At 49.7% G+C, this 12,885-nt stretch overlaps 1 protein-coding gene across 18 annotated transcripts in view; it reads left to right on the top strand.

Moving 5' to 3' along the window:
- The window catches only part of ITPR1 (inositol 1,4,5-trisphosphate receptor type 1), a 183,542-nt gene extending 171,308 nt beyond the window's left edge, over positions 1-12,234 (top strand). For all 18 annotated transcript variants that reach the window (XM_037386283.1, XM_037386287.1, XM_037386292.1 and 15 more), the window contains 2 exons: positions 5,757-5,918; positions 10,899-12,234. In XM_037386283.1, the coding sequence (XP_037242180.1) occupies positions 5,757-5,918; positions 10,899-10,985 (249 nt within the window). In that variant the 3' untranslated portion in view covers positions 10,986-12,234. The remainder of the gene's footprint in view (positions 1-5,756; positions 5,919-10,898) is intronic.
- Positions 12,235-12,885: the final 651 nt, after the last annotated feature.

Here is a 12,885-nt window from a genome sequence, read left to right on the forward strand (position 1 = left end):
AATTTAGTGGTATCTTCCCAAGAAGCTGCATCTTGAGATACCTTACTGGAATTAGCCAATATAATTACAGGGTTAAACAATAAATAATAGCAGAGGGATAGAAGAGCCAAGAGGTGTTTTTGGCAGAAGGCCCTTGGCGGCTGGAAACACTGTGTCATAGGCACGGGTCCTGAGTTTTGCATTTAGATAGGGAAGCAACCCGTTCCACCCTTGAAATCGGCGTTAAGGTGCAAGCCAGAAACTGCACGGGGAGAAATGGTTGGCCAACCTCCCCTTTCCCATGCAGCGTTGGTGTGCTCTGCCCTCCGGAGCTGTGCAAGCTGGTGTGCCCTGCAGCGTGCTGCGGCAGAACCACCCTCCTGTTGCTGGTATTAACCTTACACGGCCGAGTTCTTGGTTTTCCCTGATAGAATCCACCTGGGCAGGCATCTGTGCTGGGAATATCAGGCTAGCGTCCTCACTGATGAGTCCAAAGGTGTCACTTTGGCTGAGCGCATACAGAAAAAAGGCCTGGGGTCGATGGAAACAGGAGTAATGTTGGTGGAAGGGTTTGTTTGCACAACGTGTTGGGGTGCGGGTGGATCCCAAAGCAGCCTGCAGGCTGGGTGCCGCGTCCTCGCTGCTGGGGTCTGGGAGAGAGGGGGAAGGCTTCCAGCTGGAAACCACCGAGGGTGACACTGGGGAAAATAAACTGCTCGGTCTGCAACTCTGACCAGGACAAAAAAGCCCTGTGTGGCTGTGTGTGCCGAGGAGGTGGCCCGGGGCTGGGGCGCGGTGGCCATCCCCTGAGTCATCGGTGCCGCCTCCAGCCTGGCAGTGCCCGTGACCCCATGCCGCGGGGTGGTCCACAGGCTGCCCCGGCCACGCCGGGTGCATTGCACAAGAGGAGGTGGGTGACTGCAGCCATGGCCACCGGCAGCTCTTTGTTCAGCCTTTGCATGCTTAATTGTTTTGTCCTGCCCAGCTGAGCGTGGTTTAACGCATCCCACTTAAAATGTGGGTCCAAACAGCCCGAAGTAGGTTGCTGCATAGAGGTGGCACTGTCCCTTCTGCAGGGGTAGGGGGATGGCCTGCAGGGATTCCCACCAGGGCCATCTGCCTTGGTCACACTGAGCTGCGTGGTGCTTGGCGGGGTAACTTCACTGCTGGTAAACAAAACGCTGGCTTTGTACAAGCCACCCACAGCATCACAGGGGTGTACAGGGGGGATCATTCCATACAGGGACACGGTCATCTTCCACCTCCGGAAATGGTGTCTGTCTCCCAGGTTCCCTGCTCTGCACTAGTGTAAAAGCCACTTGGGTATTTTGTCTGTGGCAACAGTGAAAAAGGAGGTTTTTATACCATTAACCTTATCTCAGCAGCCTCCTGTTTAAAGACAGTGGTGCACATGAGGAATTGAAAATAATCTTAGCGTGGAGCGGGGGCACGGTCGGGTGCTGTTTGTGTGGAAGAAGTGGTGGTGAGTCCTTGGCAGGAGAGGGAGAACCTGACGTGGGGCTTTTTCCAGGAAGCAAAAGAAGGAGCCAAGAGGAGTTTCATCTCACCACAAACAAACAAAAAAACCTAATTTTCAAAGCGCTTCACAAAGCTGTTTATCAGCTGTATGGGTATGATTTTTAACGACACGTGACAGAAACTGAAATTCGCGGCCACCGCCTTCCCCTGCTAAATGATGGTTGTTGGGCAGCCTTCCGACAGCAGGCTGTAGGGGTTTATTGTGGTGAGTGCTGGGTTAGCCCTTCAGCACCCCGTGGGTATTAGGCCAGGGGCAGCTGAATAAAGGGAGACCCAGCAGAGAAGCGGTGACTTCCTTGGGCCGGCCGTAGGTGAGGACAAGCCCCGGTCCCTGCCATTAGCAGCCGGCTCCTGCGTGAGGAGCGGGGGCTAATGCACCTCTTGGCACGGCTCGCGCCGAGGTTGCCTCAGAAACTTTTCTTAGAATAAACTCTTCGGCAGAAGCAGGGAGGAGCGGGTGCTTCTCAGAATGAATTGCATCTGCATCATGCAGCGCTGCTTCCTCTTCTTCAAATTTCCAGTCGTGGATGGTCAGCGTCGCCCCCATGTCTGAGATTTAATGATATTTACTTTACAAGAGGGACTTTTCCAACTTTACCTAGAAAAGAGCTAACCCGAAACCCAGCACTTGTGGTTAGCCAGCATCCGTCAGTGGCTTTAGTCAGTTCGTCTGTTGAAGCAGAGGAAGCTGCGACTGTGACGGGAAGAGGGAGCTGACTGCACACCAGGATCCCGGTGCCTGCGCTGGCAGGAGGACCACAGCAGACAGCACATAACTGCATTGGCATGCGAGGTGCCAGCAGCCGAGCAGGGCGCGCGGCGGGACCAGGGACAGGCAGGGAAAAAGGGATCCAGGCGGGACCCTTTCCCTTTGCGGCTCACTTAGTGCCTCTCGAAAACTATTGAAACCCCAGTGAAAGATGGAAGGCTGTGTCTTTAAAGGCAGCCCGGTGTTCAGCTAAAGTTCAGCAGAAACTAGATCATCAAGATATAAATCTTTTATTCACCCTTGAATAGAGGCGCTCTGCAGAGCAGCGCTGCTGGCAGGCGCGGGGCTGGGAGCCGGGCTGGTGCTGCACACCAGCCCAGCGGGCTCAGCAGCGACTGACCTTTCTGCATTCCTGCTTATTTCCGTTTTCACCATCTCTGCTTGAGGCATCATTATTTATTTATTGAAAAGAAAACACACACACACACAGCATGGGCAAGGGCAGTTGTTGTGGCAGAAATCTGCATTTCAGCAAGCTGGTCACATCCAGGCTTTCCAGCTTCTCTCTGCGGTGCCGGTGGCGTTTGCAGGAACAGGCTGAAGGTTTCCCATGCAAAGGGGTTGCAAAATAATGTGTGTGCAGAGGAGGAAGAGGTGTGCCACTGTGTGCTGGCAGCATCCCTGCTGCCCTCTCCGGAGAGTCCCAGCACTCACCATAGCTCAGCCAGCACAGTGCATCTTGTACCTGCCTCAAAGCAGTTTTAGCTGCACGTCTGTCCCCACGGCTCCTCACCTCGAGGTGTTTGCCCAGGCTGTTTAGGGGCACATCCCCTTATTTCTTGCAGGGGGGCAGCTGCATGCTTCCAGCTGAACTTTGGGTTTGAGTCGTGCCAACAACCCACGTGAAACCTGACCGGGAGCATGGCTTGGGGCCAGCCCAACACTGTGGCTTGGCAAAGTGATGCCGAGGTCCAGGTCCGAGGTCTCTGCACAGAAAGTTTCCAGGTGCCCCCATTAACTCTTTCACAGGTGGATCAGGATTTAGCAGGGGTGTTGCCAGTTCCAGGCTCAAAAGTGAATCCCTGCCCTCACAGCTCAGGAGACCACCCGGGGGGCCATGAGTCTTGTCTCCTTTTCCCTAGCCTTCTCCTTTCTCAGCTTGCAGAGTTCACACGGAGCATTTTTGTTTTTCATCTTTGACCATTGCCATGAGAACTAGAGAGGCACTTTGTTGTTTTTTCAAGTGAAAGCCAAGATTTCCCGTACTCAAGTGACTTCAAGGGCTGGGGCTTTCAGAAAACCAGCGAGTATGAAAGAAGCTGTCAGTGCTGTAGTGGTTGCTGGTTCGATGCTCTCGCCATCCGAGGCTGCTCGTCACCTTCCCTGCCTGTAACAATCAAGTTGCAGCCTCTGCAGCTGCTACTGCATTTGCTTATATTGCAGAGTAACCTTAGAAAACATTTGGGATATTAATAAAATGTTGCAGGTAGGGAAAGGTTGGTGTTTCTAGGTACCACTCCCCTTGTCCCCTGCATCCTTCCCAAGGACGGGACCTGGGAGCACTCTGGGGATGGGCTCGGGAAGCTGGCCTCTTTGGGAGCAAGTGAAGTGACTGTTTCTGCAGCTGGTAAGGAGGTGGGCAGGAGCTTCAGGGCTCTGTGTCTGCCCAGAAGCCTCAGGACATGGACCTGAGGGTCCAGGCAAACCTGTGGATATAAATTGTATTTTAGTTTAATTTGCCTTGTCCTTGAAGCCCTCTCACTTGAAGGAGAGCAGGGAAGGGACTAGCAGTTGGTTTAGTTTGTCTTCCCTGGGTGGGTGGGGAGGGGAAATACTTTTTTGGGGAGGCACTGGACCTGAGCACAAGTGGCGAGCCCACCCCTCTTCCCTAATGAGGGTTTTACTATGACTGGAAGAAGACAGTGAAATGTTCCCTGTTACTGCTATTAAATCTTAATTGTGGGACTGTCATTTCCTAAAGTCCAAAATATTTTGGCACTTGTCTTGATAAAGGCTTATTTTTTTTGTACTTATATTTTTTTTTTTATTAGCAGAAACCATCTGCCCTGTAAACAGAGATCAGGAGAAAAAAGCCTTCCTGGCAGTTTTGCATCATGTGGGAATCCTGTGGTGCGCTGCATGGGAAAGGGCCTGCTTTCTGCCTTTTAATCTCAGCAATAGTAAACTCCGAGCAGATCAGAAAGCAACTAATTTAAGATGATGAGTCTTGGCATTGCATCTGAATTGCAGAAAGGACGCAGCTGTGACTCTCTGTAGAGGTGCACAGCCCTGATTTAAGCAGGATGGGTGCTCCTGGGAACAAGGGAGCATGGCAGGGGGGAGCAGGTTCAAGAGATTTAGGCAGGGAGTGGCAAAAAGCCAAAGAGAGCATGCAGCGCCATGAAAATAAGCCGTGAGTTTGAGAGAGCGCCCAGTGAAGAGCCTGGCCTGTGAAGCGGGGTGAACTTTGGTCACCGTTAATTAGTGATGTTGATCAGTCTTTGGTTCGGGATGCTGTTAATCCAGTAGCCTGTTACCTTTTCATTTGGTTTGTTAAAAAAAATCCTACCAGTTGTTGCAGTGTCACCTATGAGAGTGCACACATCCTTATCTCATCCAGCGCGAGTTTAACTTCCATTTCAGAAAGTATCTTCAGCGTGGGAGGAGAACCAGACTAGATAGGAAACCAGTTAGGTGTTGAAATTTAAGGTGTCAAGATGCGGTGTGCACCCCTCCTCCTCTTTTGTGGCTTTCTATTCCGTTCCTGCTTTTATTTTTAACGTCACTGGTGTGTACGTGAGTGTATGTGTGAGCCTCTGTGTACATACCAATGACACTGAGCACATGTCCACTGAAGCTCCTGACTGTAACTTAAACATGGACCATCAGAGCACTGGTATGCCTGAATGAAAATTTTGTAATAAGCAATTTGTTGTAACTTAATCTGTCCCGCATTTTAGCCTGAGCCAGCAGTCAGAATATGAATATTTCTTTTCTTTTTTTCTTTTCCATTAAAAAGGGAGTATCTCAGCAATGAAAGAATTTCCAGGTTGAACGTGGTTTCTTTCATTAGAAAGCTCAGCCAAATTTTGCCTGACCAAAATAGCAAACCAGCTTTATCAGCAGAAAATGATCAACAAACACAAATTAAAAAACTATAAGGTGGCAGCAGATTTCTAGCACTGGAGAATGTTTGTCCAGATGTGAAATCTGTGCTGGTTTAATGTCCAGTGTCCACGTATTGCACTGAAGTGTATCTGAAGGAGAAACAGCTGGGGAGAGGGAGTTGTTGCGAAGGGAGAGCCCACAGTAAGCAGCCTTAATTTTCAGTAGTTAGGTCTGAAGTGCCTCATTGCCTCTAGCAGGCAATTTTGCAGACTCTCCAGTAAGATGCAAATGAAAATAACTACAGAGCTTGTGTATCTGAGGAATGTCCCCGTGTGGCATTAAAGATCTGTCTGCATGGAGCCACTGGGGCGCAGGTTTCCATTTGGCAAACGCTAATTGTGAACTCGCGTCTTATTCTCAGGAGCGAAACCTGGACTGGTTCCCTCGGATGCGGGCCATGTCGCTTGTGAGCAGCGACTCGGAAGGAGAGCAGAACGAGCTGAGGAACTTGCAGGAGAAGTTGGAGTCCACCATGAAGCTTGTGACCAACCTCTCTGGCCAGCTGTCAGAGCTTAAGGACCAGGTAAGGGAGTGCTGGCTGCGAACAACGGGCAGGACAGAGGTCTGCGAGCCTGTTGTACTAAGCGGTGTTTTACAGCTCCGTGGGTTCTGCAAACCCCGTGAAGAACTTTTCTAACGTAGCTCTTGTTTAGGAAAGAAGTGAGCAAACAAAATGTCCTTCCAAAGCCCTGTACCCCAGCTGACCTGCCTGGCAGTGCTAACTGAACTGGTGTAGTCTGAAGTGGCCACCTCCAGAAAGGGAAAACGCGCATTAAAAAAGTCAAAGCTGAAGTTAAATCGGTCTCGCTGGTGCAGGGAGCCTGTGTATTGTTGTTGGTGGTGGTTGTTGTTATGGGTTTTAACCCAAAGTCCTTAGCACGAGCCTGTAAGTCAGAGGGTGTGATACTGATAGAAATGCTGGGCTGCTGCATGGACCTCAAAACCCACTGAGAAACTGGAGGAATGTTTGAGTGGTTAGCTTGCACCGGTCCCCTCCGTGCTATCGGTGTCCTGCTAATGCAGATACCATTCGGCGACTGCAACATAGCCAGACGCCCCACAGAAATATTTTGCATTGTGGCATATATTGCTGTGGCTTAACATGTGAACACTGCTAGACCTCTGCGTATTTTTTTCAGTGCAGTGGGTGTTTTTTTCTGCAGCAAGAGTTTGAGGACTTGCGTTAACTTTTGGCTTGGCTGAGGCTCGAGGGAATGGTGGGGATTCTTCCCAGCCCAGACCCAGCGATGGCTTTGTGAAAGCCACAGAGGCAGAGGGCTTTGCTTCATGCTGTCCGCATCCTAACTGGATCGCAGCCTAACTGGAAGTAGAAGGGCAAACGCAGCTGCCTGCCTTGGTGGGAGCCGCTTGTGGCGGCAAAGCCACTAGCTCCTTATCTTTATGGATTAATAACCTGAGCCAGATGGTTCAATTAATTAAGTTTATATAGATATCGGCACTGAATAAAATTAATTGCTGACTTGCACATGCTGGTATCCCGGGGCAATCGATGGACTTGCCCAGGGCAGAAATGGCCAACAGATTTGGTTTGTTATCTCTTCAGATGTGATCTGCGTATTGTGGCGCAGTTGGCACAGCTCTCTCCAATACTAATCAGATTCCTGCTTCCCCTCTCCGCGTGGGGCTGGCCGGGTTTCTCCGTAAGCCAGTCACCTTCATGGAGACATGAGTCTCTGGAAGCCAATACTGATGGCCATCCCGGTTCCCTGCCTTCCGATCACGCTCTGCATTTCTGATGGAGCTGGCCCCGCTTACCCAGCACCCCACGGAGCACAAGGAAGGGATTAACGTGTAGGACTGGGGGCAGAAGACCTTGCTGCTCTTGGATGTAATTAATTTTCAGTCTGTGCCACAGACCCCCTTGCTCTTGTTGGTTTTGAGGCTGGAGGATAAGAGGCAGTTGCTCTTTTTGTCTGTGCTTTAATACTTGCTGCGTAGTGGTTTTGCTATTTCGCCTGGAAACAATTATCTTGAAACATGTGTCTTAGGTCTTCTTGTTGAAAGGTCTGACTCAAAGTGGTCTGCAGTCACCGGGAGCCTTCCATCGGCCACAGCCAGCTCTGAACCAGAATGCATTTATTTCTGAAGCTTGCAGCTCTTGGCTGACCAAGCACTAAAACCCCTTCTCGCTCTTTGTGAAAACAAGAATGAAGGATTTAGCTTTTAGAGAGCTATTTGACTGTAAAAGCTAAAGAGGAAACCAGCTTCATTAATGTTTTGATAGCTTTTAGGAATTCCCCTAAGTACCATTATTGAGAGCCCTGCCTAAGTTGCAGGATGCTCCAATTATCTGACAAACGGGTATATCCCTCCTCCTGATCAGGAACTGTCTCCAGGAAAAGGAACTAACCCGGGGAACTTTTATTTGTATTTATTTTCTGGTAATTAAATAAAGGGAAAACCTCTCATTCATTTTCTTTTCAAGCTCCTTAGGTTTCTGGAGACTGTAATTGTTCGAAACTGAAATCCAGTGTGCCTGCTTTCACAAAGGAGTGCACCAAGAGCCATTAAAATCTTGAACGCTTTAATTCTGTGCAGAAAAGATTACAACATAATTGTCTGCAACAGCAGGGGATTAGATGTAATCATCCAGAAGTCCTTTCCAGCGCCATCCTCCGCTGTCAGAAAGTGTGAGGCATCTCTAATAGACGTTGGCTTCTCGCTCAGGACGGTCCCCTCACAGCAGCCGGGACCCCTGACCTCCGTCGCCATAAGCGTGACGCATTGCTGGAGCTGTTAGTGGAGCGGGCTGGCAGGCAGCGCGTCCGTCTGTGCGTGTAGGGTCGGCATCCTGCTCGTGCGCTTTGCACGTGCCCTGCTCCCGTTCCCGGAGTTAACTCCAACTCACCCGTAACCTTTGGAACTAGGCAGCATGCATCTGTGCAGCTACGTACAATTATCAGAGTCCAGCTTGACTCAGATGAACTTCAGGCCTCTTGGTTTCAATTTTTTAATCCTGTCAGCATTATTCCAGTGGCTGACAGCTCCCCTGCAATATGTCGTGCGTAGCTTTTATTGCCTTTTAGGCCCAGGTGTACAGTCGCTGCAGCTGTAAAGCTTTTGCAAGAGATTCGCTGTCCAGGTAAATGTGATAGAGATTATAGTTGCTCCAACTTGCAGTCCTGTGCCCTCCAGACAAAGTTACACATCGTGTAGGATTCATAACGTTCAGCATCAACACTGCAATTGCATTTCTCTCTCTGCTTTATGCTCGCTTGTTTTATTCTTCCCTTTTCTCAAAAGGCACGTCTTCTATACGCTCCTGCATCAGGGTGCACCACCCCTTTTTTCTACACAGCATGAAAAATACCTGATACAGTCCCTCGTCATTGCTTATCTTTCCATTTTTAATTCATGTATCCCCTGAACTGGTTTATTGGCTGTGTGAAATTGTGGCTCTTTAGTTTGTTCAGTGAAGCTAATCGGTGTGAATGGGCACTTCTGGAGTGAAGCCTCTTTGCATCTCCGGCGTGCGGGCCATCTTACAAACAGTTGAAGGAGGTCCCATCTGGCTCAGCAGAGGAGTAGCTTGTGTGTGCATCTGTGACCAGGGAGCAATGGGAAGACCCCTCTCCTCCTGCTCCTGTTTGCCTGTGAAGCCTTACGAGCCTTTTGCGAAAGCAGCCTTCCCGAAGCGTGGTACAGAGGGCTGGGGAGTGTGACCTGTGCCTGGGAGGCTGCGGTCATCTTCCTGGAAAGGTGAAATAACGGTTCTGCTTCCCCTTGGGTCAGGCAAGGCACTGGGCTGCAGTCGAGTTTAATTATAGTTTCAAGAGGAATCACCGTATTCCGGTCCTTTCCTTAGTGGCTCAATGAGCTGTAATTATACCCAGCTAGCCTGAGTGACAGCAGGGGGGTGCACAGGGCTGCATGGCCGGTGGGACATGGAGGAGCTTTTGGAGGTTGCCCAGAACAGCCTGTTTTGACCAGTTCCTGTCCCCACAATGAGCATCTGTGGTTGGCCGTGGGCCGGCTGCCCCAGCAGGTACGCCGTGTCAGGGTCGGGAAGGCTATTCGCCATCGCTGACGCTGGAGTTGTTAAACAAACACATTCAAGTGTGCGTGTTACAAATGAACCAAATGTGTGAGCGTGCTGTCTTCCTTCTCCTGGAGTTACTTCCACAAGCAATTAGATTGGCTGACGTTTGTCATGAAGTATCTGAAAACTGAAAAAATCACGTTGTGGATGTAGGTGCTACAGGAAAACTGTTGCAGGAAACTTAGTTAATTTTCCTTAAGAAAAATACTCTAAATTTTTATCTTATGCTTCAATGAGAAATTATTTTACGGGGCAAGCTGGCCAGGTTTTCCAGCACATGGGTGTGCTGCTGCGTGATCCAGCAAAGCCCTGGTGAGCCGGCTGGCCCGCCCAGTTAGCACAGCTGGGCGTGCTCAGCCCCAGCAAGGGAGCAGCAGGAGCAGGACATGAGCACGGCTGCTTGTGCACGCTGTCTTGATGCCACCACGGACCGCATGCAGTGGCACAGCCATACATTTGCACGTCGTCCAAGGGTGTGGGGGCTCTCAGTAGAGCCCAGGTGCCCGAGGAGCAGTTTTGGGCTCCCCTCGCCTCGGTGGCCCAGGGGCAAGGCACTGCCCGGCATCCTCCTTGGCACGGCTGCTGCAAGCCATCCCACGTGTCGGCTCCTCCGAAGCTGAGATGCGGCCGCAGAGGGAGCCGTGGGGAGTGCCATGCGGTGATCCAGCTGTTTGCTGCTGGAGACTCTGCCCACGCCAGAGTAGTTCCTTACGTGGCGTGTCAGCTTATGCAAGTTGTCAGAAACCTCCCCAGGTTTGGAGGGGGGGAAAAAAAAAAAATAGAGTGGAGAATCGGATTGTGACTGTTTTTCAATGTTGGTAATAAAAACATTAGGATCCATTTTCAAGTCATGATTGCACTAATTGGGAGGAATGTTAGTTTCTCTGCTGGGAAGTACTGCCAAGGATTTGGCTGTCTGGCAGTGAGGCGGTTAACCTCCCATCCCTGCCTTGTGTCTTGGCTTTTGGCAGATGGGAAGGGATGTTGGCTCGCTTCTGATGAGAGCGGGAGCGCTCGAGTCTATTCCAGCAAAGGCAAGGGTATTCCCAGCCTGACTTGAGGGCTCGCCCCTTTTTTTCCACCCGCTGCGTCTCGTCTGCCTGGTACGTTGGACCGGTTACAAAGAATTTCTAACGGGGGAGGTTTCAACAAGCTGCTCTCTGCGCTAATTCGCGCTGGCCGCCTGGCTCTCCGGAGCGCTTTTCTTGCAAAACAGTAGTCAGTCACACGAGCGAGGTCATGGATGGCCCCGATGAGTGCACGGGACGGAGCTGTAGATGCCTCTCTCATCTATTAGCGCTTGGCACGCCGGACGGAGGAGCGTTGCTTGTAGAAAGCGGGTTTCAGAGTAAAGGCAAACCACAAAAGGCAGCGCCGGGTCCTTCAGCGAGCTGACGCACGGGAAGTGTCTAGGCCTAATGAGCAAACTCTTTAATTTTCCAGATGACAGAGCAGAGGAAGCAGAAACAGCGCATCGGTCTCCTAGGACACCCTCCGCCCATGAATGTGAACCCACAGCAACCGGCATAAGTCGGGGGGGTCACTTGCCCCTCTCGCAAGAGCACGAGTAATGCTAACCCAGAGCTCAGATCCGACCACTGAGGCTGCTTCTGTGTACGTTCAGTTCATTTTGTAAATAACCTGTTTTTATACTATATGTATATGACTGCTACTATATAAAGTTTTGGGCATACGTATTGTAATTAGAACCGTTGGCATGGGACGGAGGTTAAACTTCGTGCCAAAACTATCAAAATTGCCTTTTCCTTGGAAGGACTAAAGAGAGCACCTGAATTGCACTTGAAAAGAATATTTGACTATGTGACATGTATTTTGTATTTAAAAAAGAAATAGAATAGCTAGTATTTATGTTTTTATACAATTGTGCAATATGAATTATGCAATCACAATATATTTGTAACTCCTGAATGTCCTAAAGGGAGTGCACATCTTTGAATCTGGTGTGTTAGTACAATGTAATAAATGGTATAAAATTACAGGTGTAAATGAGGCTGCTGCAAAATTGTGTAACTGGTGATTTTTCATACCCTTGGACATTTTTGTACCATGTGTGTAAATATCTTGCAATGCCATATCTGTTGCCTCTTCCTCCCAGAGATAACACTGGGAATACATGAGCTGTTAGATTGGTATTGATTTAAACAAAACATTACTTTGAAGCTTCCAAACGAGGAAAGCAGGAGGTATTTTTCAAGTGACTTCTTCAAAGTACTGAGGCTAGAAGAGCTCAGATACCAGGTTTTTTAAATGCGAAGTTTTCTTAAAGGGAACTTTTTATGCAAAATGAAGTTTGGGATGAGGACGCACTACTGATGAGTTGGTGCAGTCTCCTACGGGCATTTTGTGCCACAACACCTAAACCCTATCACGAGGCTGTCCAGGCTTTTGCATTCTCAGTGTGCAGGATCCTTTCCTTTTATTTTTTCATTAGAGACCTTTGTGCCTGCTAAAGCTTTAGCAAACAGGCATCGCACCGACTGAAATATAACCTATCCTGTTAGGCCTGTAGCTGAGCACTGACATGTGTAATGCTTCTGAGAGCGCCACTGGTTTGAGGTTGGTCTGTCCCACCCCTTCCTCTCTGTCTCCCCCTCCATTCACTCACTTTCTTTGGTTTCTGATTCTAGAGAGTATGAAAGGAAACTTGTTGGTTTGGTTTTTTTCCTCTCCAATCCGTTGCATAGTTTTATACATGGACCTCATTTTACAAAAGCTAACTCCTCTGCAATACTGTCTACAAAAAAAAAAAAAAAAAAAAGAAAGGAAAAAAGCTACAGAGTTATGAAAATTTGTAAATGCATAAATATAGGTATTTAAATAAATGATGCAAAATACTCTACGGTCAGAGGCTGCTGGTGGTTTGTCTCCCCCTCCAAGGCGCTGCGTCGTTGTGTTTGCTGTGGTGCTTTCCCACGCACCCTGGAAAAGTGAGTGGCGGGGGCCTTGCAGGTAAGGGTGCTGCTGTTCCCAGCTGCAGCAGGAGGGGCAGAGGTCGGTCTTTTAAAATCAGCGTGAGTCCTTCCTCAGGGCAGCGAGAGGCACTGCTGCCCCAGGAACCTCGCCTGTGATCCCTCCGGTTCTGGGTGCTTCAGGCTCTCACCACTGATATTTTAGGCTTGCCATCCTCAGCGTGGAGTGCCTGAGAGTTTAAAAAAAAAAAAACACTCCAGCTCCAAGTATTGTGTATGCAGAGCGTTGCTGATTATGTGTATTTGATTAAGATGTAGCAGGAACTACCTGGTACAATTAATCATCTTTAATCTGCTCAGCGCACACACAACTGTCTGAGAAGGGTGCGTCTGCCTACCACGGGTCATCACGAAACGGCACAGCGAGTGCATCTGGGGGAGGGGGGAGAAGGGCAGCCTGCCCAGCAGTCTCGGAGCCAGGGATTTATTGGTGAGGTTGT

This window comes from Falco rusticolus, chromosome 4 (genome assembly GCF_015220075.1).
Source record: "Falco rusticolus isolate bFalRus1 chromosome 4, bFalRus1.pri, whole genome shotgun sequence".
NCBI lineage: Eukaryota > Metazoa > Chordata > Aves > Falconiformes > Falconidae > Falco > Falco rusticolus.